This window comes from Pongo pygmaeus, chromosome 3 (assembly GCF_028885625.2).
Source record: "Pongo pygmaeus isolate AG05252 chromosome 3, NHGRI_mPonPyg2-v2.0_pri, whole genome shotgun sequence".
Taxonomy (NCBI): domain Eukaryota; kingdom Metazoa; phylum Chordata; class Mammalia; order Primates; family Hominidae; genus Pongo; species Pongo pygmaeus.
The window spans coordinates 188,112,816-188,137,730 of NC_072376.2; the positions used below are offsets into that span (position 1 = coordinate 188,112,816).

A 24,915-nucleotide genomic window follows, 5' to 3' on the forward strand; every position below is an offset into this window, starting at 1 on the left:
CTAAGGGTACAGTGTTTAAAAATTCTACACTAGTGTACAGTAATGTCCTAGGCCCTCACATTCACTCACCACTCACTCACTGACTCACTTAATATTGCAAGCGCCATTCATAGTAAGTGCTCTATACAGGCAAATCATTTGTTTTTACCTTTAGCAAACGTAGTTTTACTGTATCATTTCTATGTTTAGATATGTTTAGACATATGTATACAATTGTGTTACAATTGCCTACAGTATTTAATACTGTACATACTGTACAGGTTTGCAGCCTAGGAGCCATAGGCTATACCATGTAGCCTCGGTGTGCAGTAGGCTATTCCATCTAGGTTTGTGTAAGTACACTCTATGATGTTCATACAATAACTGTGTCACCTAACGATGTATTTCTCAAAACTTTTCCCTGCTGTTAAGCAACAAATGGCTGTAGTCATAATAGTAAGAAAAACATGAACATTTAAAAATGATTGCTCAGCTGGGTGCTGTGACTCACACCTGTAATCTCAGCACTTTGGGAAGCCAAGGCAGGTGGATCACTGAAGGTCAGGAGTTTGAGACCAGCCTGGATAACATGGCGAAACCCCACCTCTACTAAAAATACAAAAATGAGCCAGGTGTGGTGGCGCATGCCTCTAATCCCAGCTACTTGGGAGACTGAGGTAAGAGAATCGTTTGAACCCAGGAGGCAGAGGTTGCAATGAGCCAAGATTGTGCCGCTGCACTCCAGCCTGGGTGACAGAGTGACACTCTGTCTCAAAATTAATTAATTAAAAAATAAAATAAAAATGATTGCTTTTAGGAAGCATAACTCAGTATAAGGGAGGTAGGACTAAAGAATGCTATGAACAGCATTAGAGCGCTATCCTCACCATTTGATTTTTTAATCCATATGCAAATTTTACTTTAAAAAATAATTCAAAGTAAAGGATTAGAGATATAGAAGAAATTAAGACTTTTATAGAAGAGAATTTTATAAATAAGACAAAATAAAAGGCCTTAAAGAAAAGGCTGATTTATTTAGTACCCACACTTACTCATTTTCATCTTCAAATAGGTTTTGAAAATATACAATGTGTCGAGCACTGTCTGAGGACTCTGGATTCTGCAATAAATAAAATGGAACAGAATCTTTGGTCTCATGGAGTTTACATTCTAGCAGAATGGAACATTATAAACCAGAAATACGAGAAATTAGTAAATTACATGCTATTTTGGAAGAAAGGAGCAGTTAGAGAAGAACGGAGCAAAGGACAATAAGAAGTGAGAGGAAAGGAAACAAAAGAGGCTGGTCTAGAAACCCCCCATATAGAATATTCACTTCTCTATTCTGTGACAGAATGGATTAGCGGTGGGGAGAGGCAAGAACAAATTCTCAAGGCAACTCTCTCCCCTTGAAAGTAAAGGAAACACATGGAATGGATACGTAGTATTAATCCCCTAATTAGAACATTTTTCTTAAATATATATATATATAATATACATATGTATTTATTTGTGGTCACATATACTTGTAGAAATATATAAAATATAATCTGGAAAGAAACATATTAAATGATTTCAGTCATTATCTCCAAGAAGGGAATTAAGACAGTGTTGGCAACCAAGGGAAACTTTTCATTTATCCAAAATATTTGGATTTTTATTTTGAAGACATAATTATGTATTACCTAAGTAATTGTAAGTGAAATTAAATCTACATAAAGACTTTGAAATCCATTTTAATTAAATGGCTATAATGATTAGAGTCAAAATTATAAATGCAAGTTTGTGGTTATATATCAATTACCACAGTAGCAGCTTCATACACAAGCTTTAAAAAAAATGCCAGTTACATTCTAAATCCCTATAGCAGCATTTCAGGGAAATAGTTTGTCAATATTACCTTTCCTTTGTCAAATCCATGAAATAGCAGTTGATTTCTTAAAATAAATCTCAAGCTATAAAATGTTCCTCATAGGTATTGTTGCTCCTAGCTTCCTTCTGGGAAGGGATAGTCTTTCTTTTCTCTCTCATTCTTTACATATCCAAAAAGACTTCCTCCCTAAGCCTGATTCTAGACAATTCGTCTTCACAGTTTGTTTTTTGAAACCGTTTTAGTCTAGTTGTGTTCATTCACCACACACATAACACACACACACACACAAACATGCACGCACTCACACAGACACAGACACACACAACAGACAGCATGCACAAGGTACTTCCCCACCTCTGTTTTTTTTTTTTTTCAAATGAAAAATAAACAGGGAATTTGCTCTGACTCTAGCCTAGAGTGTGCTGTTAGATAACAAACTTAATAAAAACATTCGGTTACCAATAAAATCAAAATTTGGAAGGTAAAATTTTCTTGGAATAGCAGATGTTACCTTTTCTTTAGTCAGAAAAAGGTCAGGGCACCCCCAGAGTCACAAGAGTAATTATTCAAAATCCAGGATGTGGCCTGATCTCTGTGAATTTGAGTGTGCATTTTTGCCAAAGAGAATTTTATCAATTCTTTTGCTTAAATGTCATGCCCTCCACATTGCCTTTCTTGGCTTAGCTGAGCCAGAAATGATCCCTCCTCCACTGAATTCTTACAGGCCATAGGTTATGTCACAAATATGGTTCTCATTCACTGGTTTTCAATGTTGATATGTAATACTTACAAGTCATAATTCTCTTTACTAGCCTGGAAGCTTCAGGGCTAAGGGCAGCAATCATGTCATATGACACATTTTATGGTGAATTAGAAAAACAAATAACACAACTATGTTGCTTTGCTATAATTTCTATAGTCCTTCTAGAACTCAGTTTGATAAAGGGTGGATCATTTGAAATTCAATTCAAGAACATTTTCTTCCTTATATTCTAAATATACCTCGAGCAGTTTAACTTACCAAAAGGTCACTGAGCATGATTTCAGGTACATTTTTCTAGTCATAATTTCAAAATGATTACATAAAATCAATGTGGAAAAAGTTGATCAAGAATTGAGATTATCTTCTAAATCTTATTCGGTAAAATACTTCCTAGAACTTTAAAATAAGCACAAAGCATGTTTAAAATAAAAACACTATATACATTTTATTTTAATCTATGTGTATTATCAGAAAAATACTGCAAAAATACTGGGAAAAAGTTATTTCACCAATCAGAAATAAGCAATACTGACCGAAATTACCATTTTACTTGGGATATTTTAAGTTATAGATTTACAAAGGAAAAGATACAGCAATAGTACTAATGAAATGCATTTTTATAAATCTTCAAATCAATAAGATTCAGGACATAAAAGCATGATATTTTGAAGCACCAATCTCTAGAGTCTCCAGATTTAAAAACAGATGTACACAGATATTGCAGTGAAGTCATTCTAAATTTATTTTTATAAATAGTATTGAACCAGCAGAGTAGGGACTCATTCAGATTATGGTAGATATTCATGCTTGTATAACTACAGATGTTTATGTTAATATCCCCTTTAAATGGAAGGCGTTCTATCTTAAGTATATTCAAGACAGATTGGGCCTTTTTATTCCTGTGGTGCAAGAAGCCCTACCTCTGCCTGACATTCCATTATGGAGAGAGAAAATGGCATAGAACAAAGGAGAAAATTAAACAATAAAGCAGAAAAAAAGAGTCTATAATTAAAAGTTGTAAGTACAGGTAAATATAGCACTAGGAATAGTGTCATTCAATTTCACTCTACTGAATATTACGCTATACCTCAAGGTTTTTATAGAATTATATTCTTTTTAAAAAGTAAGACAGAGCAAAGGTTAGCAAGATGCCATCACTGATGTTAACATTATTCTTAAGACTAATACTCAGTTTATCCTTAAAGCTAATATTCTAGGTTACCCACTCTCTCACCCTTCTCTCCTTTTCTCACCCTTCCTCCATCCTTTTTTCCTACCTTTCTACTATCTATATGCCTAAACTATTATAGGCAAAACATTAACAGTTTCCCAGGAAACAAAAGGGTTCAGACAGCCTCTAAATTATAGAAGTTATTTCCTGTGGCAATAAGAGCACACACTTTCCTTTAATCAAGCATAACAAAACCCCTAGAGACTGTGCTTTGTACAAAAAGGCTAGCTATTTTCAACATGTAAAGAAAATTGTTCAGATATGTAACTGAAAAATATAAGCCAACATTGCCAACCTTCGTGCTCATATATAGAAGAATTTTTAAAAAGAGTCAAATGTCTGAATTTGTTTCAGTCTCATATTTTCCAATGAAAAGATTAAAGATTGTCCTATAATTCTAATTAAATGAGTCATATTTTACCTTTTACAGAGTGATGAGATGATTATTTTTTCTCTAGAAAAGTCTAATACAGTGCTCCTTTGGAAAAATAACAGAGAATTTTAATTAGGTGATGTGGGTCTTATCTCTGACTTTGCCACAAAAATTAGTGCAGCCTTAATAAATAAAGATCATTCCTTGGCTTCATTCACTTCCTCTTAAGAGCAATAGAAATGTCTGCTGCAATGAGGCTGGACTGAATCCTCTATGAAAACTACAGCGTGGCCACACCACAGTGCCAGAAATAACACAGACTTGGCTCTATTCTGTGTTGCCTCGTAACCAGTTGCATCAGCCTACACTGGTCTGTTTCATTGTTCATCTTTATCATACTTGAGACTTCCCACTTCAAAGATATAATTGTGCATTCAACTGATGAATTATGCTGAACTATGAAATTACAACCTCCAAATCTATATCCTAATATATTCTGCCTCTATTCTAACCTCTTTCTATTTAGTTCCAAAGACTTAGCCCTTTTCTGATTTAAAATCTATCCTTCAACTATTGCTATTAAAACTCTTCTTTGTCATGTTTATTTAGTGACTTTGCCCTATCTCTTCTGTATCCCTCTTGTCTCTTTCTAAGTATTTCCAAATCCATTGATGTCTTTTCTCCAGACTATAAACAAGCTCACATCTTCTGAAACACATGCCTTGGCAGGACTCACAAAGGGGTTAGCTCGTTTACTCAGCCCACAGCTCTCAAACCCTCACGGGAGGGAGAGCACGCAGGTGAGAGTCTGCAGGAATCAGGACAAAGGCTTCTGGGCGCTGGCAGGAGTAGAACTCTGTGTGGCTATGCAGCAGCATCGAGGGGGGTATCCGTGACCCCCAGAGCTCCAGGGAGCATGTATTACAGTATGCTCTTTTAGCTTTGCTGTCCATGGATGGGTTAAGTGTTTAACAGCTCAATAGGGGGTCTGGTGACAGCCTTTTGCACTTGCCCTCTTAGAACCTGAGTTCTTGATGGCATCCAGGAAGAATCAGGTTGCATGAATGAATTGAAGGGTGGTGAATGTGGAGGATTATATTGATTAGTGGAAGTGGCTCTCAGCAGGATGCGGAGCTGGAAAGGGGATGAAGTGGGAAGGCAGTCTTCCCCTGGAGTTTGGCCATCCCTGAGCAAAATTTTCTCCAAAGTTCCACTGTCCAAGCAGTCCCTCTGGAGTCAAGCTGCTTCTCTCTGATGTCCAGCTGCTTCTTCTCCTCTCTCTTTTTCTGCCACTCTGCCAGTGGAGCTTGGAAAGCTTAATGTATTAGTTCATTTTCATGCTGATCATAAAGACATAACTGAGACTGGGCAATTTACAAAAGAAAGAGTTTTAATAGACTTACAGTTGCATGTGGCTGAGGAGGCCTCACAATCATGGCAAAGGAGCAAGTAATGTCTTACATAGATTGCAGCAGGCAAAGAGAGAGAGCTTGTGCAGGGAAATTCCCCTTTTAAAACCATGAGATCTCATGAGATTTATTCACTGTCACAAGAACAGCATGGGAAAGACCTGCCCCCATGAATCAATTACCTCCCACCATGTCCCTCCCACAACATGTGGGAATTCAAGATGTGATTTGGGTGGGGACACAGACAAACCATATGATTCCATCCCCATCCTCATCCAAATCTCATGTCCTCAGATTTCAAAACCAATCATGCCTTCCCAAGAATCCCCCCAAAGTCTTAACTCATTTCAGCGTTAGCTCAGAAGTCCACAGTCTAAAGTCTCATAAGTGACAAGGCATGTCCCTTCTGCCCAGGAGCCTGTAAAATCAAAAGCAAGCTAGTTACTTCCTAGATACAATGGGGGTATAGGCACTGGGTAAATACAGCCATTCCAAATGGAAGAAATTGAACAAAACAAAAAGGCTAGAGGCCCCATACAAGTCCAAATGCAGCAGGGCAATCAAATCTCAAAGCTCCAAAATGATCTCCTTTGACTCCATGTCTCACATCCAGGTCATGCTTATGCAAAAGGTGGGATCCCATGGCCTTGAGCAGCTCCACATTGTGGCTTTGTGGGTATAGCCCCACTCCTGGCTGCTTTCATGGGCTGGCATTGAGTGTCTCTGGCTTTTCCAGGTGCTCAGTGCAAGCTGTCAGTGGATCTACTATTCTGAGGTCTGGAAGATGGTGGCCCTCTTCTCATAGCTCCACTAGGTGATGCCTTATTAGGGACTCTGCGTGGGGGCTCCCACTTCACATTTCCCTTCTGCACTGCCGTAGCAGAGGTTCCTCATGAGGGCTCCACACCTGCAGCAAACTTCTGCCTCAGCATGCAGGCATTTCCATACATCCTCTGAAATCTGGGCGGAGGTTCCCAAACATCAATTCTTGACTTGCGTGCACCCACATGCTCAACACCACATGGAAGTTGCCAAGGCTTGTGGCTTCCACCCTCTGAAACAAAAGCCCAAGCTGTACCTTGACCCATTTTAGTTATGGCTGGAGTGGTTGGGATGCAGGGCACCAAGTCCCTAGGCTGCACACAGCAAAAGGATCCTGGGCTGGACCACAAAACCATTTTTTCCTCCTAAACCTCCAGACCTGTGATGGGAGGGTCTGCCACAAGGTCTCTGACTTGCCCTGGAGACATTTTCCCCATTATCTTGGTGACTAACACTTGGCTTCCCATTACTTATGGGAATTTCTCCTCAGAAAATGGGAGTTTCTTTTCTGTGGCATCATCAGGCTGCAAATTTTCTGAACTTTTACGTTGTCTCCCTTTTAAAACTGAATGCACATGGGAATTCAAGAAGAGATTTGGGTAGAAACATAGCCAAACCATATCACTTGATAAAGTGCACATTCTGATTCAGTGAGTATGTGGTGGAAGACAGTGTTTGTAGTTCTAATAAGCTTCCAGGTTGATGATTTACCTGCTAAAGGTCCACACATTGAATAGCTAGTCCTTCCATGATGGGGAAGGACTTCTCCTCATCTGCATGCCTCAGTGGGTTATAGGTTTGCTGTGTTTTCCATAGCTCAGTCTTCAGTGTGTGAGCTGGGGACTGGCACAGCTGGAGCCCAAAGGTCAGGGATCCCTGTGAGTCACCAGGTTTATTTACCCTAACTGGATGAAACATCCAAGTGTGCTTCTCAACAATAAAAAATATTGGAAAGCCCTTCCCCAGAATTCCAGCCATCAAATCTCACCTATTTCCAGTTCTTATACTCCCACCTGTATATTTATTAAATTGATATCTCATAGGCATCACGTTCACTATATATATCTAGAACTTAACTCACGATACTTGTCCACAGGACTGTTCCTTTTCTTGTATATTCTATTTTTGTCGTGGCACTATAATTCTCCAAGTTACTAAAGGAATAAATATGATTATCTTACATTATTCTCCCTTTTTTTCACATCCAATCAATGGACAAGTGGTTTTTTTTTTTTTTTTTGGTCATTTCTAATTGTGTTTCCTTCTCTCTGTTTTTGAAACGTGCTATAGCATTGATCACATACTATGCTCTCTGAAGCCAGTTTTGCCTCTCCTCACCGATCAACACATTTTCTTCACAGTTATCCATATTATTTCTCTCTTTTTTTTATTTGTGTTCCCAAATTCTTGGCATGCTTTTTTTTTAATTTTTAATTTTAATTCTTGTGGGTACATAACAGGTATATATATTTATGGTGTACATGAGATTTTTTGATACAGGCATGTGATGTGTAATAATATCATGTAAAATGGGGTATCCACCCTTCAACTATTTCCATATTACTTCTTTAGTGATATTTCTGAGACATTCTGACCATGCTCCTTTCCTACGTGTCACAGTCCTTTTTGCTTCAGTGAAGGTCTGAGTTCCACAAGGCAGAATGCATCTGGAGCCTCTGGACATCCTTTAGAGATGCTTCCAAGAAGTTCAGCATGCCACTTCTATTTACAACTTCTTGACCAGAACTTGGCCACAGAGGCACACAAGCCTGCCAGGAAAACTGCAAAATCTTTAACATCTTGGAAGTGTCTTTAAAGAGAAGCCTCTTCTTTCTGATAGCTAAAAAGAAGCCAGAATGAATGAAAGCAGAGCATCTATGTTCGATCTCAAAGAAGCAATCCCACGTTAAGGGTGGCAAAACAAGAGAGAAGGATTGGCAACCCCCATTCCGGCCTTGAGCTGTTCACTTGCATGGTTTTTCTTTTCCTTTCTTTCTTTTACTGTTGAGAGGGAGAAAAATCTTTCTTAAACCAATGTTATTGTGCACTTCTTGTCACTCACAAATGAAACTAATCTGTACTAAAACAACAATAAGAGGCTGGTCTGTTCATCCCTTATTTACTTTCTTGCCATTCAACAGCCTTCATTTCTACTATACAATGAATTTTAGAAACAAAGATCGATAATCTGGCATTAAGGTTACTAATATATATACTTTTTTGAGATGGAGTCTCGCTCTGTTGCCCAGGCTGGAGTGCAGTGTCACGATCTCGGCTCACTGCAACATCCACCTCCTGGTTCAAACAATTCTCCTGCCTCAGCCTCCCTAGTAGCTGGGATTACAGGTGTGCACCACAACACCCGGCTAATTTTTGTATTTTTAGTAGAGATGGGGTTTCATCATGTTGGCCAGGCTGGTCTTGAACCCCTGACCTCTAATGATCCACCCACCTCAGCCTCCCAAAGTGCTGGGATTACAGGTGTGAGCCAGTGAACCTGACCAAGGTTACCAATATTTAATTAAATATGAAATTATAGCTATAATGCTAAGTATATATTTTCTGCTAAAGAGAAATGATCAGATTTTGACCATGTTAGTTTTTAAAAATTGTAGTTGGCTAGAACAGCTCTACACTTTACATTTTAAAAGTAGCATATTAAATATAATCACTCAGTCTGTAGAAAGGTCACTCAGTTCTTCAAAGAAAGAAACAAGATCTAATCCTGAGTCTTATTTCTCCAAATTTATTCTTATTTTCACATGGCACACAAGTGAATGAGGAGAAGCAATAGAATTCAAGGACAGTTAATTTAGAAAACATTTAAAATAAACGAGCTATTTCTTATAGAGGCATATATCTCGTCTTTTTACTACTATGTTTTTGAAATTTAATTCTGATTTTTCTCTAGGAATTTGAATTTTTTTCATATCAAGATTTTCCAGTGTAATATTTGATGTGGGATTATATTTATGATAACTATACATATACCCACAGGGAATGATATGTACTTTGCCCTTTTGAAATAGAGCAAAATTTTAGATTCACAGTTATAACTTAGGGGGAAATATTTAGGCTACACATAAAACCTAATTCTCCACTATAGTCTCAGGAGGCACCAGCAAAGGTCTGCAGCAGAGTCAATGACTTTGATGATTCTCACCCTATTTAAGATTTGCAGGAAGAGATACCCTAAATTTCAGAGATTTAAAGGGAAGAATATTTTAGAATCTTTTCAGGTGTTTTAAGGTCTTTACAAAGAAACAACATAAAGCAGAAGGAAGATTTCTAATAGTTCTACCTTTATAATCCTCTGCTGCTTCTATTCTTACCAATAAATAAAACAGGAGGCAAGTTAAGGACACACAGGTCCATTTATTTGTGCTAGACAGTAGGATATAGAAAAAAGAAAAGTCTCTTGGTATTTTAATAGACTAAATGTAAGTTACTTCTTATAAAGGAATGATTTATATGGAAAATATTTAATGCATATTAGATTGTTTTGTTATTAATAAGAAAGTAATTTATAAAGGCAGATTGTCTCTAAGTTCTTTGGGTTAGGATTTCATTACACACTTCCATCTTTATCACTTATCAAAAATGTAATCATTTGTTTATAAAATCAAGAAAACTTATATGTCCCTTTTTTATTGGATGTTTGTCTTGTTTAACCTACTAATAATTAAATTTCCATCTTTAAACTTCTGATAAGTAGAACAAACTGATTTTAAATGATGGAAATTAACAAAAACATGTGTATGTTGACACCAATTGGACAAGTGAATATAGAGTGGCTTATTAGAATATGTTCTTCCCTTACAATCAAGTGCTGACAATGAAAAATTTTGTAACAGAGAAAATTATTTGAATAAACATTTGCTGATATTTTATAACTCCCTTGAAGAGTCATACAGATTTTCCCCAGCAGCTAGTCCTAACACAACAATACAGCGTGGATTTATTTGAAAAGAAAACTTGAGGGCCCATGTGGAAATATCTCCATGAAGTTTGCCATATTCTCTGTTCCACATGGAAACTGTGGCCTGTGCCAACAGTGCTTTTCCTGCCCATTCAAATTCCATCCTCTTTTCTGCCCAAATTCCATCACCTGCTTAAGATTCATTTAATATTTCCTCCTTCTTTATAAAGAATTTATACTCCTTTCCATTCCAGAAAAAATATTTTTTCTCAATATTTATCATTATTACTATTTTGGGTAGTTATTCACAATTATATTTTCAGTTACTGTCAGCAAAGAATCATCACTCATCTACCTTTTATAGAGACTCACAGGATTAATACATAAATGTATGTAAACAAAGAGACAAATGTTCTGTGATACCAATGGTTCTACATCTATCTAGAGAATTGGAAACTTATTAGAGATTCTGATCCCAGAACTCTGATAGGTGCAATAGCAGAAATTCAAGTATGATACCTTGAAAATATGCATCATTTATTTGATTAATATTTAGCATTGTCATTTAGTTATGCTTTCTCTTTTCAGTGCAAATATCTTTTTTAAACTAGGTGATTACATCATACATTGATTTAAAGATACACCTTATATATGAAATAGCAATTTTCTACAACTATTATGTATGAAGCATTATTTTAGTCGAAAATATTTAAAAGAGAAACCATCACACATGAAAGCTGACTACTGCTGAAAAGAGTAGAGTTGGGAATTGTTTCCAAATAAGAACAAGTAAGGCATAAGTGAGTAAGAAAATGAACATTTTTAGAATATTTTTTCTAGACATTTTTCCGTGAAAAGGAGAGATAAGAGGCAAGTGGAAAATATATTACCACAGACACACAAAATTAGGAATAAAGAAAAATAAGCTGCACCAAATTCCTCATCAAATGTTCCCCTGAATGTTAGAAGCACAGAATGATAACATAGTAATTTTGGTTATGCCTGGAGTTATTTATCTGAAATTGTTAATGTGCTTTAGAAAAGAAGAAATAGTGCTTCATGCCAGAAATTAGTGAGCCCTTTCAGCATGCTAGACACTCTTTTAAGCCCAGCAGATAAAACTGGGAATGTATTTTGGTCCCTGCCCTCAAAAACTTCACAGTTTGAGCTAGATAGAGAACTCAGACAGTGGCAATAGCCCTGGGATATGTGACATTGGCACACAGAGGAAGCATCCTCACCTAGACCTTAGGGAGACCAGAGGCTTCTTAGAGAATGTGAAATGAGTTAAACAGGAATTAGCCAGGCAAAGAGATGGGATTCACATTTTTCTCCCAGTCATTTGATGCAGGACATTTGGGTAGTCATTTCACTGAGTCTCAAATCACTTATCTTCTTAAGGCTTCCACCTAAAGTATTAGATGACCAATCCAACACACTTCCCCCACCACCCACAGAAAAGGCAAACATTACTTGCTGGTGATTTCCTCACACCCTACTGCTATGGTAATTACATCTATTTTATTTTCATTAGTAGTATTTTACTTGTTGCCACAATTAGCTGCCAATCATTTTTTTTTAAATTTCATAGTAACATTACTGCCAGATTTTTGTACATATTTCCTAACTCCTGAACTGGAGAACATCCAGAGCTAATATCAGGACCAACTGTTGAAATCTTGCTTTATAACTAAAAGTTAACTTTAAGAAGGAATGTAAACTTTTTACATGTATTTGACATTAAAAACAAAGTCAACAGAGTCTAAACCTAGTCAACAGTGTATAGAAAAACAAATGACATAGAAATGAAAATATTTCCAATATTATTTTTAAAGTTATTTGAATAAAATTATGATATGACATTAGTAAGAGCGGCAATGTCTATGGAGAAAGTCCAGTGGCTTCTTGGAACTATATGCATTTATGGAAAAATATACTGCTAAAGTTCTCTAAAGCTTTTAAGACTAACTTATTTTACAGAGTGTTTTACTTGTTTATTATAAGAAGCTGCAAAGCCCTAGTAAAATTCAAAATAAATAAATACTTTTTTATGGTTTTATTTCTATGTCATGACCCAAAATTGTAAATTATATGACCCTAGTCAAAGTAGCATCATGAAAGCATAGCAACCAGTATAACAAGGGGTGGTATCATCCCAAGGTGGGTGGGCAGAAGTTTTTTCTTGGGGGGATAAAAAGCCTTACTATTTTTATTTTTAAAATAAATATATAGAGAGAGTACATAAGAAAATACATGATGTATCTGTGGTATTACAATTTCATGGAAGTCAGTTACAAAAAAATGTCTACAAGAGGTGCTTTAAGAGGCAATAATGAAAAAAGTTGAGAAATATACATTACATTACACAATACAAATGCATTACAAAATACAAATTCAGTTTTTCATGGGGCAAAGAACCAAACCCTTTTCTTTTCCACTAGATGCTGCCAATTTGTATCTGTTTTACAACCTCTTCTTGAAGTACGTAATATTTTCTAAGGAGACTGTTTGATCCTATAAACTTTATGAGATCTTGAACACAATACTTCGTTTTTCTCCACACGATAACACAACTAAATGAATTCAAATCTAAAATCTTAGAAAGATGTGACAGACAGGCAGATGTCATCTCAGTGCTTATATATTATTTGTTGAGCATGCATGACATTGAAATAAACATTATGGAGGTAAAACAAAGACCAGAAATGATTCTATCGCCATGGGAGTTAAAATTTAGATACACAGAGAAAACTTGCATGAAAATCTAAAACACAAATTGGAAACGGATATCACAGGTTCTTCTCTCCACAGTGGTACAGTGTTAAAAGTTGGGGTTTTGTTTCCCCAGTACTTAACACACTGCTTTGGATATAGCCATTGCTCCATACATTATTATAGAAGTTACAGAGATATTCAGGTAGAATGCCACGGGCTCTCTGAAACTAGAGAATCCAAACTTCATGCATGGAGCACCTCCATGGAAAACATTATCATTTAAAATCATGGCTCAAATATAGGCACAATTTTTATGAACAGGATGGTCATCATAAATGGAGAAAATCCCCAAAGAACACAGAAACAAACATTTATGGAAGCACATATAGGAAAAAATAGTTCATTTTGTCTAGGAGAAAACAGAGGACATTTTATTTTTTACTAATTAAAAACAATAAATATTTTCCTTCTGAGTAAACAAGTCCTTATCACTGGGAATTTTAAAGATTAAGGGATGACCACCCGTTGAAGATGTTGTTCAGATATTCCAAAATTTGGGTAGGATATTGGATGGACCAGTTACCTCCATTGTAAGCCCAATCATTCTATGTTGGCTATGGTTGTATAATATTATCAGAAATATATCAGGGTTTGGCCATAATTCCTGATTGGTTATGGCAAATGTTTGTATGTACTCATGGAGAATTCTTCATCGCTTACATTGGAAATGCTGCCATTCAGTAAGCTTTTTCCAGAGATCTTTAAATTGTGTGCTATTCCTAATTGTACCACTGAGGTGATTGCTTCTGTGTATCACCTTGCCTACGAGGTACTAGTAATACTTCCTCCTAAAAGCATCTCTAGTAAGGAGATTCTGAAAAAATTTCAGAAATACATTATGATGGAGCTGCATTGTTTTACCACTGTTTCCTCTTCTGATAACATCTCAGGATTTAAAACTCCATTTATTGAAAATGTGTGTTGTTGCCATGCAGTTGTTAGAATAGCTTCATTTATTGTCACTGAACAGCTCATTCCATGTATACACTGTTTGTTTCTAAACAGTTGGCTCTGTCTTTGAATTTCTGCCTTCACTCCAGAACCAGTTCTCTGGAGTTACTTGTCTTTTTTGGCCATTTCCCCAAGCAAAATAAAGCCACAGGCTGTACCATCCACCTAATAAAAAAACAAAAATCTAAAACTCAAAAAATAAAAACATTATATTTCCACATATACATGTACATACATATGAATTTGAGGCAAGTGGATCCCGAGGTCAGGAGATAGAGACCATCCTGGCTAACATAATGAAAACCTCTCTCCACCAAAAATACAAAAAATTTAGCTGGGCGTGGTGGCACGTTCCTGTAGTCCCAGCTACTCAGGAGGCTGAGGCAGGAGAATTGCTTGAACCTGGAAGGCAGAAGTTGCAGTGAGCCGAGATTGCACGACTGCACTCCAGCCTGGGCAACAGAGCGAGACTCTGTCTCAAAAAAAGAAAAAAAAAAAAGAATTTATTTTTTATAAGTACTATTAATGCAAATATATAAATAATCCTATGGAAAAGGGTAGGAGACAAGTTTGGTGGGCAAATTAAGGAGGCTTTACTAGATATGTTTCATGATATAAGGAAAAGTAGATGATCTACCTTCTCCAAAATAATTCCCTGAAAATGTCCTGAGAAAACTTGAGTAAAGTGTGTCATCTGTAAATATGGACTAGTTTATTAGATTAGCTGCAATTAGAGAAATGCTAATGTTAAGGTCCTCTTGATAAGTGATAGAAAGATATTAATATATGTTATTAATAATAACTGGTCCTTGAGATAAATAGCATCAAACTACGATAAATCTGCAACTTCATCACTTGGTTCTAATAAGCCTCATCTCTACAGCTGAGCTCAGAGATCTCTGAGTACTTTTCCATGTTCTGTTCCAAGTGTTCTATCCTCATCATTGACAAATGTATTTTCCATTCTTTCTTTGCATCACAGTATACTCACCTTTATAACCTTTTGTAAATCTATCGTCTGGCAATTAAATCTATGCAAATATCTGAATTCCTAGCTGATGCCAGGAAATCTAGCTCTTCTGCAAGCATCTTAACCTCAAAATACCCTAAACCAAATTCAATGTCCTCTTTTCCTCCAACTATCCAAATCCTCTACTATATTTAACTATTTCTTTTAAGAAACTACATTTTAAAGAAAAATTCTCACATGGTTTCCAACTTCTAAAACAACCAGATGAAACTTTTATTCTAGTAGTGTGTCATTGTTTCTTTACATAGCTCTTAAATAATTGCTATCACCAATCCTATGACTAATTATAATTTTGAGGTAAACACTGCCTCTGAAGAAGAACTGATAGGGATATTTTGAGTCAAGTTATAAAACTATTCCTGTAATGATGACTACTCAGTTATAATTAAATTACTTCTTTCTAAATTTTAGACTTATTCCATTGTGAAGCAATGCTGTGACTCCTCCATATTCTTGTAGTTTTATTAATGTAACTAGCTCAATAGTTGTTGCTAGTAGAATATAGTTTTAAATCATGAACTGTAATTTCTTCAACTGAATTTGACAGTCACCTTTTCCCAATCACGTACTATATATCTGTATCATTCCTTTTGCATAGAATATTCTCTTTATATATCATTTTGCCCCTTGAACAAATATCTTACAAGGCCCACCACAAGTACCAAGGCTTCTTGATAGTTTCGCTTCCTTATATTCCCTAAAATATTGCTATCTGTACTTTTTTCTTTTGTTGTTTGACCCTTTTCAGTTTATTCTAGACTCTAAGTTGCTAAATGGAAAAGGTGACATTTGTTCAATCATCCAAAGCTAAATTGTGCGTAGCACAATTTGTGCACAGAATTTCGTGAACAAATCTTGTTAAATTGCTTAATCTTACATAGTAAACACATAATTGCTGATTGACTTGCCTCAGTACACAGTTGTGTGTTTAAGGGTAGAAAAACTATATAGAAGAGGAAATATTTTTCAAGATGTTCTTTCAATTGGCAGGGCAAATTGCTTGAGGCATTGACTGGACTATGATTCTTCTATACATGGGACAATTTATTGCTATTTTCAGGGAAAAAGGGAAGAATCATGTTATATGTAGCAAAGATTTTTTTAAAACTACATAAAATCGTGCTACACCTGCATGTAGTAAATCATAATAATAGTAAAATTGTATTCCTAGAAATATAGTTTTCTTCAATATCTTACATGGAAAAATAGAGACAACATTAAAAAGGATTCCTCTCATCCTCCAAAACATACCAAAAGCAAAACCAGTAAGCTCTATGCTAAGATATTTCACTAAGGCTTTGACGTAAACCAAGAAAATATTACATTTTTTATTATTATGACATCTGAAATTCACATATTCAAGTTTTGACACAATGTGCCCTAATTTATTCAAGTAGCAATCCTGTGTTGACATGAACTTGTAAAGATGAAAAATTAAATGATATGGCAAGGAAGTAATCAACTTAAATGAAATATTTTCTGCTGCTTCCCTGCTTTTGGAAGTTGTTCTGCAAGCTCTTCATAATCATCACTTATCTGCATTTCAAAGAAAGCTGAACACTAATGTTTTGTTCTTTATTTTATTAATATGATAACTAAAATCCAAAAGCCATAAATTATTACATAAAATAGCAATATCCAAAACAAGTATGAAAGTTTTAAAAACTTTTTTGTAAATATTTTGTAAATTTTTTTCTGCTGCTTTTGCCTTAATAATGCTTATTTACTAAAGTATAGATGATACTTTAGTGCTTTCATGTTTTTGAAAGCACTAAAGTTTCATCTGTAGGTTTGTAAAAATATGCTAGAAATACTAAAAATTTGTATAGTACGATAACATTGCACTGATCAAATTGTGTACTAGTAAGCAACAGAAACTCTTATACATTACTGATATAAGTGTAAAAACATAAAACTACGTAGGAATACTTGCAGTATCTACCAAAGTTAAACACACCTATGCCTGTGCTATGCTTAGCAATTCCCCTTCTAGAGAAAGTCTTGGACCTCAGCTTCATGATCCCAAAATGAATACATGTATTCACCACAAAAGATGTTCAAAGATATTCATAACAGTACTAACAAACCCTAAGAAATACCCAAATATCCATCAACAGGACAATAGATAAGTTAATTTTGATGTATTCATATAATGGCATACGATACAACAATGAGAATGAATAAGCTATTGCTACATGCAACAATATGGATAAATCATATAAACATAATGCTTATAAAAAAAAGCAGACTCAGAGTAATTATATAAAGTTCTAAAGTGGAAAAGATATACTTATTATATAAGTCAGGAGAGTGATTACCTTTGGCCAAGGTAGTGCCTTGGAAAGGCTTATGGTGGAGGAAGAGGGTGGGGGTGAGTGCTTCTGTGACAGTCACCCCCACTTCTACTTGTTGAACTGTAGTCTCTTCACTTGGGTATGTTCCTTTTGTAAAACTTTATCTAGAGGGAAATGTATTATTTGTGCACTTTTCTTTGTGTATGTTGTATCTCAATAAAATTTTTTAAAAAAATCTTCAAAGCCTATGACATAAAAAGTCTGTACTAGTGAATTATTTACTTATAAATATCTGTGGTTTCTGGTTGTTGTTGTTGCCTCCAAATTGCCCTGGTAAGCTGTTCTGAAATTTAAAAATATGTTAGGAATTAATGCCAATACTTTCTTTTGTCTTCATCTTTTTTCTTGTTTCCTTTGTGCTCGATACATCAGGGCTAGAATTAGAGAATAAAGAATCATTTCCAGGAAGACATTTATTTTACAAAATATTTCCAGTAGAGGGAGCTTCCTTTTTTTTTTTTCTGTAGGAAATCCTCTTTTGGGGGTCATCACTAAAAGCGAAAATGCTTAATTTTTTACATGTAATTAAAGTTCTTCATAGAGTGATAAACTACTCTCATCTAAGACTAGTCATGGATAGAGAAAAATTTATTTGATTTATGAATGGAGAAAGAAAAACTTGATGAAGAATATAAGTTATGAAGTAAACTTTTGTATGTTGTATGTCTTTTCAAAAAATTACATTTTTGGGCTACTCATAAAATTTATTTCTAATTAAAATTATTTAACATTAAAAAGATAAATTCTTATAATCACAGTCATCCATTTGAAATACTTTTTCATAACTTTTAACAAAATTGGACAAAAGTCAGAGAATCTAATATGAAGATTATTTATCTCAGATCATGTTTTAACAAATATAGTGAATTGCCATTAAACAAATTTAACCTCATTGACCAAAACATTTTAGTTTCTGACTTTAGCTTCCTAAATCTAAGTATCTATCAACCAAGCTAATCTGATTTCTTTGAAAAAAATGCATTTTACCATCTAAGCCATTAAGAAATATAGAGAAATAATCAATTTATATTTTAACATGAAGTTTGTACTCCTTTACATAATAATTTCAGAAATATAAAAGCTCCATATACTTGGCTTTAATTATTACAAATAAAATTTCTGACAATAATAAGGTCACAAAAATTACTAGATCATATCAAAATGATTTTCACTGAAAATGGTTAAAAATAGTTCAACTTCTTATTTTGGGAAAAATCAATAATTTCAGAAATAATAACCATCACAATCAGTTTCTGTTATATATAGGCAAATCAAAATAATATAACTTTCCATAAGGTAGTTTGAGATACACTATTGGTTTTTATAAGGTAGCCCAAAGATGAAAAATCGACATAGCAATAAAGAATATTTAAATACTTCAAGTAGAAATCAGTATGCATATACCTTAGTTACTCTAGTTATTTGACTTCAATCCTCCTTTGAAAACGTTGCAAGCCATAAAAATGGAAATCCTATGGTAATTAATTGTAACAGTAAAATAAAATTTATATTGGTGGGTCAAAATTCTATATGAGCAGTACCTTATTTTTACACATTCTTTAAGAACGGGGTAAAATTATCTGATCCTTTGTCTAGTTCTCTTATACTCTTTAAATTATTTTTTTAAGCCTGCCAAATGTGACAGGATCATGATTAAGAAAATGACATGTCATAGAACAATTTCATAGTTTAATGGCTTTGTTATAATATTACTTTCCTCAAGAAGATTATTCCTGACATAGAACATATCTAAAAATCTATTTATGATTTTGCCTTCATGTATTACCTGAGCTAGGTCATTAGAAAATAGTACTTGCAAGGCCCTTATTTTGATTCATTTAACTTAACCTCTGAATATAGCAACAATATTTGGAGTTTCTCTCATCAGTAAATGACTATGGTCTGTATTTCTGCATTAAAAAAAGTAATGTCTCGTTTCTAAATACTAAATGTTTTGTAACTTTCAAAAAAAGAGTAACACCCAAATTATATAATTCACTTAGAAAAGGGGAACTTTAAAAGCAATTTGAGAAGGAAAACGTAGGCTTTTGAAATAATTTTTTTCCTCAGCTGCAAATAACGCAAGATGCCAGTTACTAAAATGTACTAATCAATGAAAAAGCAAATGAGTAGGTCTCAGTAGATAGACTGCTAAATAATTTGGACAGAAAACAATACGATTAAATTGATTGTTTCAACAAGTCAATATAGAATTGCAAATTTCCCGGTCTCATCAATAACAAGTGGTTGCAACGTAATGCACAGGCTTAATGAGTTCTCCAACTGTTAAATCCAAGCGAACTCACCTGAGTAACAGTGCTGCTTCCCAGAAGTAAAATCCCGAAACTAATGTCCGAAAGTGTCTCACGTGGGCCATGATACGGAGAGATATTCACGATCCTGAAAATAGTCTTATCCGAGGCATGGGGAACCAGAAAGACAGAATGAAAATGTACAATCTAACCCCGCATGGTGTTGGTGTAGACTGATGCTTGGGAAGCTTCAGCACCTTAGACAGCTCCCCGCAGTATGCGGACCCCTTCTCAGCATTGAGCAGAAGGGGAGAGTCACAGGGTTATAAATGTGCAGGTGACTTTTACAGTGAAATTACAAAAATGAGTGAGATGAAATGTCTGAAGTGCCTAGCTGCTGGGCAACAGTTCTCTAAAGCTCCAGCAGCAAAGGAAGAATGTTCGTCCTTCCCTGACTGAGACCCAGGATTGGAGGAAGAAGAGCAGCAACAGCCGGAAAGAGGATGCCTCTCCACCTGCTCCAAGCGCCGCCCGCCGGAATCCAGCTCTCCACCTTGGGCTAAAACCCGAGACCCGGAGCGCGGCAAAGGGAAGCGGCGGTGGGGCCGGACAACCCGGTCCTGTCGACCAATCACGACCGCACAGCGGGGCGGAGTGACAGGCCACTTACGGCGGTAGGCGGGGCTAAGCGCTTCACCCTTTAACAAAACCCAAACAAACCAAACGGCGTCTGGAGCGAGGTGGGCGGAAAAAGCCACCTGGGAAAGTCAGCGGTTTTGTGGATTAGGTAGTGTAACCCCGCGGGAGGGACCCTTTAGTATTCCCTTCCGGGAAAAGACACACTTTAGGTCTTCTCGGATGTGACACTGTCTGTTACACTCTACACCGAAATGCAAGAGTCAACAGTAAACCCAGACCCTGGTGGAGGGCTGGGGAAGAGAAGACAATGTGGTGCGTGAACGCCCGTGGAACGGAAGAACGAGCTGCTTCTAGAATCCTCTCAAGCCTGGCCAGCTTCTGGCCAGGAAACGTTGTTGACTGGATTTAAGTTGGGTTTCCTTAAGTAATAGTAAGGGTTCTAAAAAGATGAAGGTGTGAAGTCTAAAGAGATGGCTGCTAGAGACGCAAGCCTTCCCACCATTTTTTTTTTTTTTTTTTGTCTTTCCCGTTTTACATCTTCACAGTAAGTTTAAGTGAGAACAGCTAGATCACATGGTACCATAAGGTCCATCTTTTCTCCGTCATGTCGGCCTTTCTGTCCTTCTCTTTCTCTATTCTTTTCCCCCTCTCCTTCTCTGTCCCTGTTTTCCTCCCCTCCCACATTTATTTACTTTGGGTTTTGGATGGAAGACTGGAAAAGAAAAGTGTGTGTGTGTGTGTGTGTGTGTGTGTGTGTGTGTGGTGTTGTTTATGTATTTCAAAGTAATAGAATTTTTTTAAAAATTAAAACTTCTTTGATCTTTATAGTGGCTCTTATTTACTGTCAGCCATGATCAAATGTTCACTCCTTGAATCTTAGATTTTCCCCAAAACTTCCTCAGATATTTATTCTGAAATCCCTACTTTCATCTCTTAACTTAGTCTAATGACATGTCAAAAATGATTCCTCATCTTGACACATTGGTTATTCCTGAAATTCTCTGTTTAACTGGAAAGCATAAGTCACCACCTTCCAACCCTCTCATATGAAAAATCTCTCTCTCTACACTTTAGTAAAAAAGTTTTATTTACATTCAGTGACAATAAAGAGTTTCCTGGATTTATTTCTAGATGTTTCTATTATAGTTGTCTCTTTTCACATAGTGGTTTTCTGATTTAAATCATAAACTGCCAGAAGTTTCATAAGGAACACCACTGATTCTGCCCAGGAATATTTGTACCTGGAGAAGATTCATAACATTTTTATCAACTTAATTATTCACGATGAATCTTTTGAAGTCTCAGTAAGCACAAAACTTTTTAGTTGATCATTCTTTGAATAGCAGTAATAATTGTTTAAAAATGTACGCGTTAAAAACCTTCAAAACTTTATTTCAAGAATACGTGGATTCCTTGCTCTGCTTAATCACTGATGGGTACTTTTAGAAAAGCTATGCTCTTTAAAAAATATCTTTATATATATATTTTAAAAGTATATTTACTGAGAAAATTAGATTAAATGATCTTGCAGATTTATTCTCTGGCTTGAAGGAGACAATGTATGTTTAAGTCAGTAAATTAATAGATAATATTAAAACTCTCTTTAGAGTAATCTGGAAAATTAAATTACACAATAGCTTAAAAGGCAGGATAATTTTAACTATTTCATCTTGTAGTTAACATAAAACATAGAAATATACTTTATAAAATTAGTACAGATATGAAATTAATATGGATCTAATCCTTTTTTAATATAAAGTTCATATGAAAGAATGGCTGGAATCCTCATAATACTCATTTTTCATAACACCATAATTATTGTCTTCAAATTACTTATCACTCTTTGTTATCATCCTCCTCATTTATTTGTTTGACTTTTTCACTAGAGTGAGGACAACGGCCACTATTTAGCACAACGCTTAGCATATAACAGATACTCAATATTTGTTGGATGCATTAATTATCACATTGGAAACACAATGTGTATTTTCTCTATTAGTAAATGAATGAAGTTGTTACAGTGCATTGGAAACTAGACTAATTAGGTATATTAAAAATTGAGTGATTGTGGTGCTCTGTTTCTTTCAGTTAACATTTGATGTTTAATTTTCTAGTGTATTTTTGTTGAGGGATATTTGTATTGTTTGTTTTAATTTCTATAAGGTCAAACAGAATATTATGCATCTACGTATTTTTGGTAGCTATCTTGTAAATTGTACTCTTTTCAGAATAATAGTCCTGATTGAATGGGTAGGCGAGTGAATGTGTTTTTGGGGTGGGGGGAAACTTCTGTGGCTGAAGATTAGATGATCAGCCCATTCATTTACAACTATGCTGGATTCTGACATGGCCAAATCTCAGCTTTACCTTTTGTGGCATTTATTATTGCTTTCTTGCACTAATGAATTCTACTTCACATTATATAGGACATGGGACTTCGGAGCTTAATGGGATATCAATCTTCATCATGCTTAATACTTACTTTTCAAGAGAAAGCAATTGTAGACCAGTGTGTTAGTTAAGTGATGGTTACAAGCCCTCATATCCAGTAAGCTGAAGATATCAAACTTGAATTTGGGGCTTTTGGTACATTATCTAGTTTTTCTTTTGTTCACTACCATGGAGCTATTTTTAAGGCACATTTATTCCATTTTTTCAAAATATATGTACATTGCCTAAGCAACAGAAAGATCAATTTCAGTATAATGATAAAGGTGCCTCTTTTATTTAGTTAGCTTTTTTACATTTCCTCAGTTGTTACTACCAATGATCTAAAACCTGGAATATTTTACACATATTGTTGAGATGCTTTGCTATTTAATAAAAGCCTCATATACTCTTTAAGTCAATGTAGTATAGAATTAATGCTAGTTTACTGAGAGTTGATTGGATTCAGTAGCATTGAATCATTCTAACCATCTCATCAAAAGTTGATATACAGATCAAAATTTCAGTTTAAACATTTAACAAAAGTAATGTTACTTTTGAAATAATTAGAATATTGACATCTTTGAATTAACACTCCCTAAGGTTGAAAGAAAGTTTTAATTTAGGAATCAATCAGAAAGCTGCTTATTTAATATAAATCTAGTAGAGAATAATTAGCCCTATGGCAGGCTTACATATTGTCACTGAAAATATGAGCCTAGTGAACTTACCTTTTGCATAAGGATTGACCTACTGAGAACACTAGAATAATCATGAAATATTATTAGTTGATTAGGTGACCCTCTGTTTTGAATAGCGGGAGAATATCCAATAATTTATTTACATTTGCTTGTCTAGGCTACACAATTTTGTAGATGAATCTCAGCAACAGCTTCCTACTTGTTTCTCCTGCTAATCTAATTAAAGCTCCATTGTAAATATTAAGCTTTTTAAGTAAATCAAATGATGCTACTTCTATCCCCAAAGCCCTTTATTTCCAATGCAACAAATTAAGTTCATACTCCCTTTTATAACTCACGAGACTCTGAATACTATCCCATTGGTAATCTCCTGAGCCTCATTTTTTTAAATGTGAAATTGTATTTATTTTTTGTACATTTTGTAGACAGTTTAAACTTTTCAGAATATTTAAATGAGTAATTTATTGTAAAATACACAGAAAATTTATTTTGTTTATTTATTTTAAAAAATATTTATTAAGAGATGATCGATGTTCAGAAAGCTGTAGATATTTAACGTATACATCTTAATGTGTTCGGAGATAAGAATACACCTTTGAAACCATCAACACAATCAATGCTATAATCCTATCCATGACCTCCCAAAGTTTTCTCCCACTCTTTCGACTGTTTTGTTTTTTCTTTCTGTGGTAAGAGCATTTAACATAAGATTTATCTCCTTAACAAATTTTAAAGTATGCAATACAGTACTGTTAATCATAGGCCCTTTGCTGTGCAGGAGATATTCAAAAATTTTTTGTCTTGTATAATTGAAACTTTAGACCTTTTGTCCAATCCTTCCCCAGTTTACTCCTCCCCTATCCTCTGATAACAACCCTTTACTCTGTTTCTGTGAGTTTGATTGTTTTAGACTCCACATATACGTGAGATCATATAGTATTTATCCTTCTGTTGACTGGCTTATTTCTCTTAACATAATGTCCTTCAGGTCCATTCATGATGTCACAAATGTTCAGGTTTTCTTCTTTTTTTGAGGCTAAATAACTTTCCTGTGTGTGTATATATTACCATGAGTCATGGTGTCACAATTGATTTCTTTATCCATTCATCCATCAATGGACACACAAGTTGTTTCCATATCTTGACTACTGTGAATAATGTTGCAGTGAACATGGAAGTGCAGATATCTCTTCAACAAACTAATTTCAATTCCTGTAGATATGCATCCAGAAGTAGGATTTCTGGATCAAATGGTAATTTTAGTTTTAATGTTTGAGTAACCTTCATCTTGTTTTCCCTAGTGACTCTACCAATTTACATTCCCATCAACAGTGTAAAGTGTTCTCTTTTCTCTACATCCTAGCCAACACATGCCCTGTGTTTTTTGATAATAGCCAACTTAACAAATATGAGCTGA

At 35.2% G+C, this 24,915-nt stretch overlaps 2 protein-coding genes across 5 annotated transcripts in view; one reads left to right on the plus strand and one right to left on the minus strand.

The window, feature by feature from the left end:
• The window catches only part of GLRA3 (glycine receptor alpha 3), a 182,270-nt gene extending 161,978 nt beyond the window's left edge, over positions 1 to 20,292 (minus strand). Inside the window, exon 1 of one of the 2 annotated variants that reach the window (XM_054485490.1) lies at positions 19,786 to 19,959. In XM_054485490.1, coding sequence (XP_054341465.1) covers positions 19,786 to 19,856 — 71 coding nt within the window. In that variant the 5' untranslated portion in view covers positions 19,857 to 19,959. Of the gene's footprint in view, positions 1 to 19,785 lie in introns of both variants that reach the window. The other variant, XM_054485489.2, reaches the window with a different exon arrangement.
• Positions 20,293 to 20,463: 171 nt separating this feature from the next.
• The window catches only part of ADAM29 (ADAM metallopeptidase domain 29), a 157,692-nt gene continuing 153,240 nt past the window's right edge, over positions 20,464 to 24,915 (plus strand). Inside the window, exon 1 of one of the 3 annotated variants that reach the window (XR_010126174.1) lies at positions 20,464 to 20,914. The gene's annotated coding sequence lies outside the window, so the exon portion shown is untranslated. The remainder of the gene's footprint in view (positions 20,915 to 24,915) is intronic. The other 2 variants (XR_008502153.2, XM_054485494.1) reach the window with 2 other exon arrangements.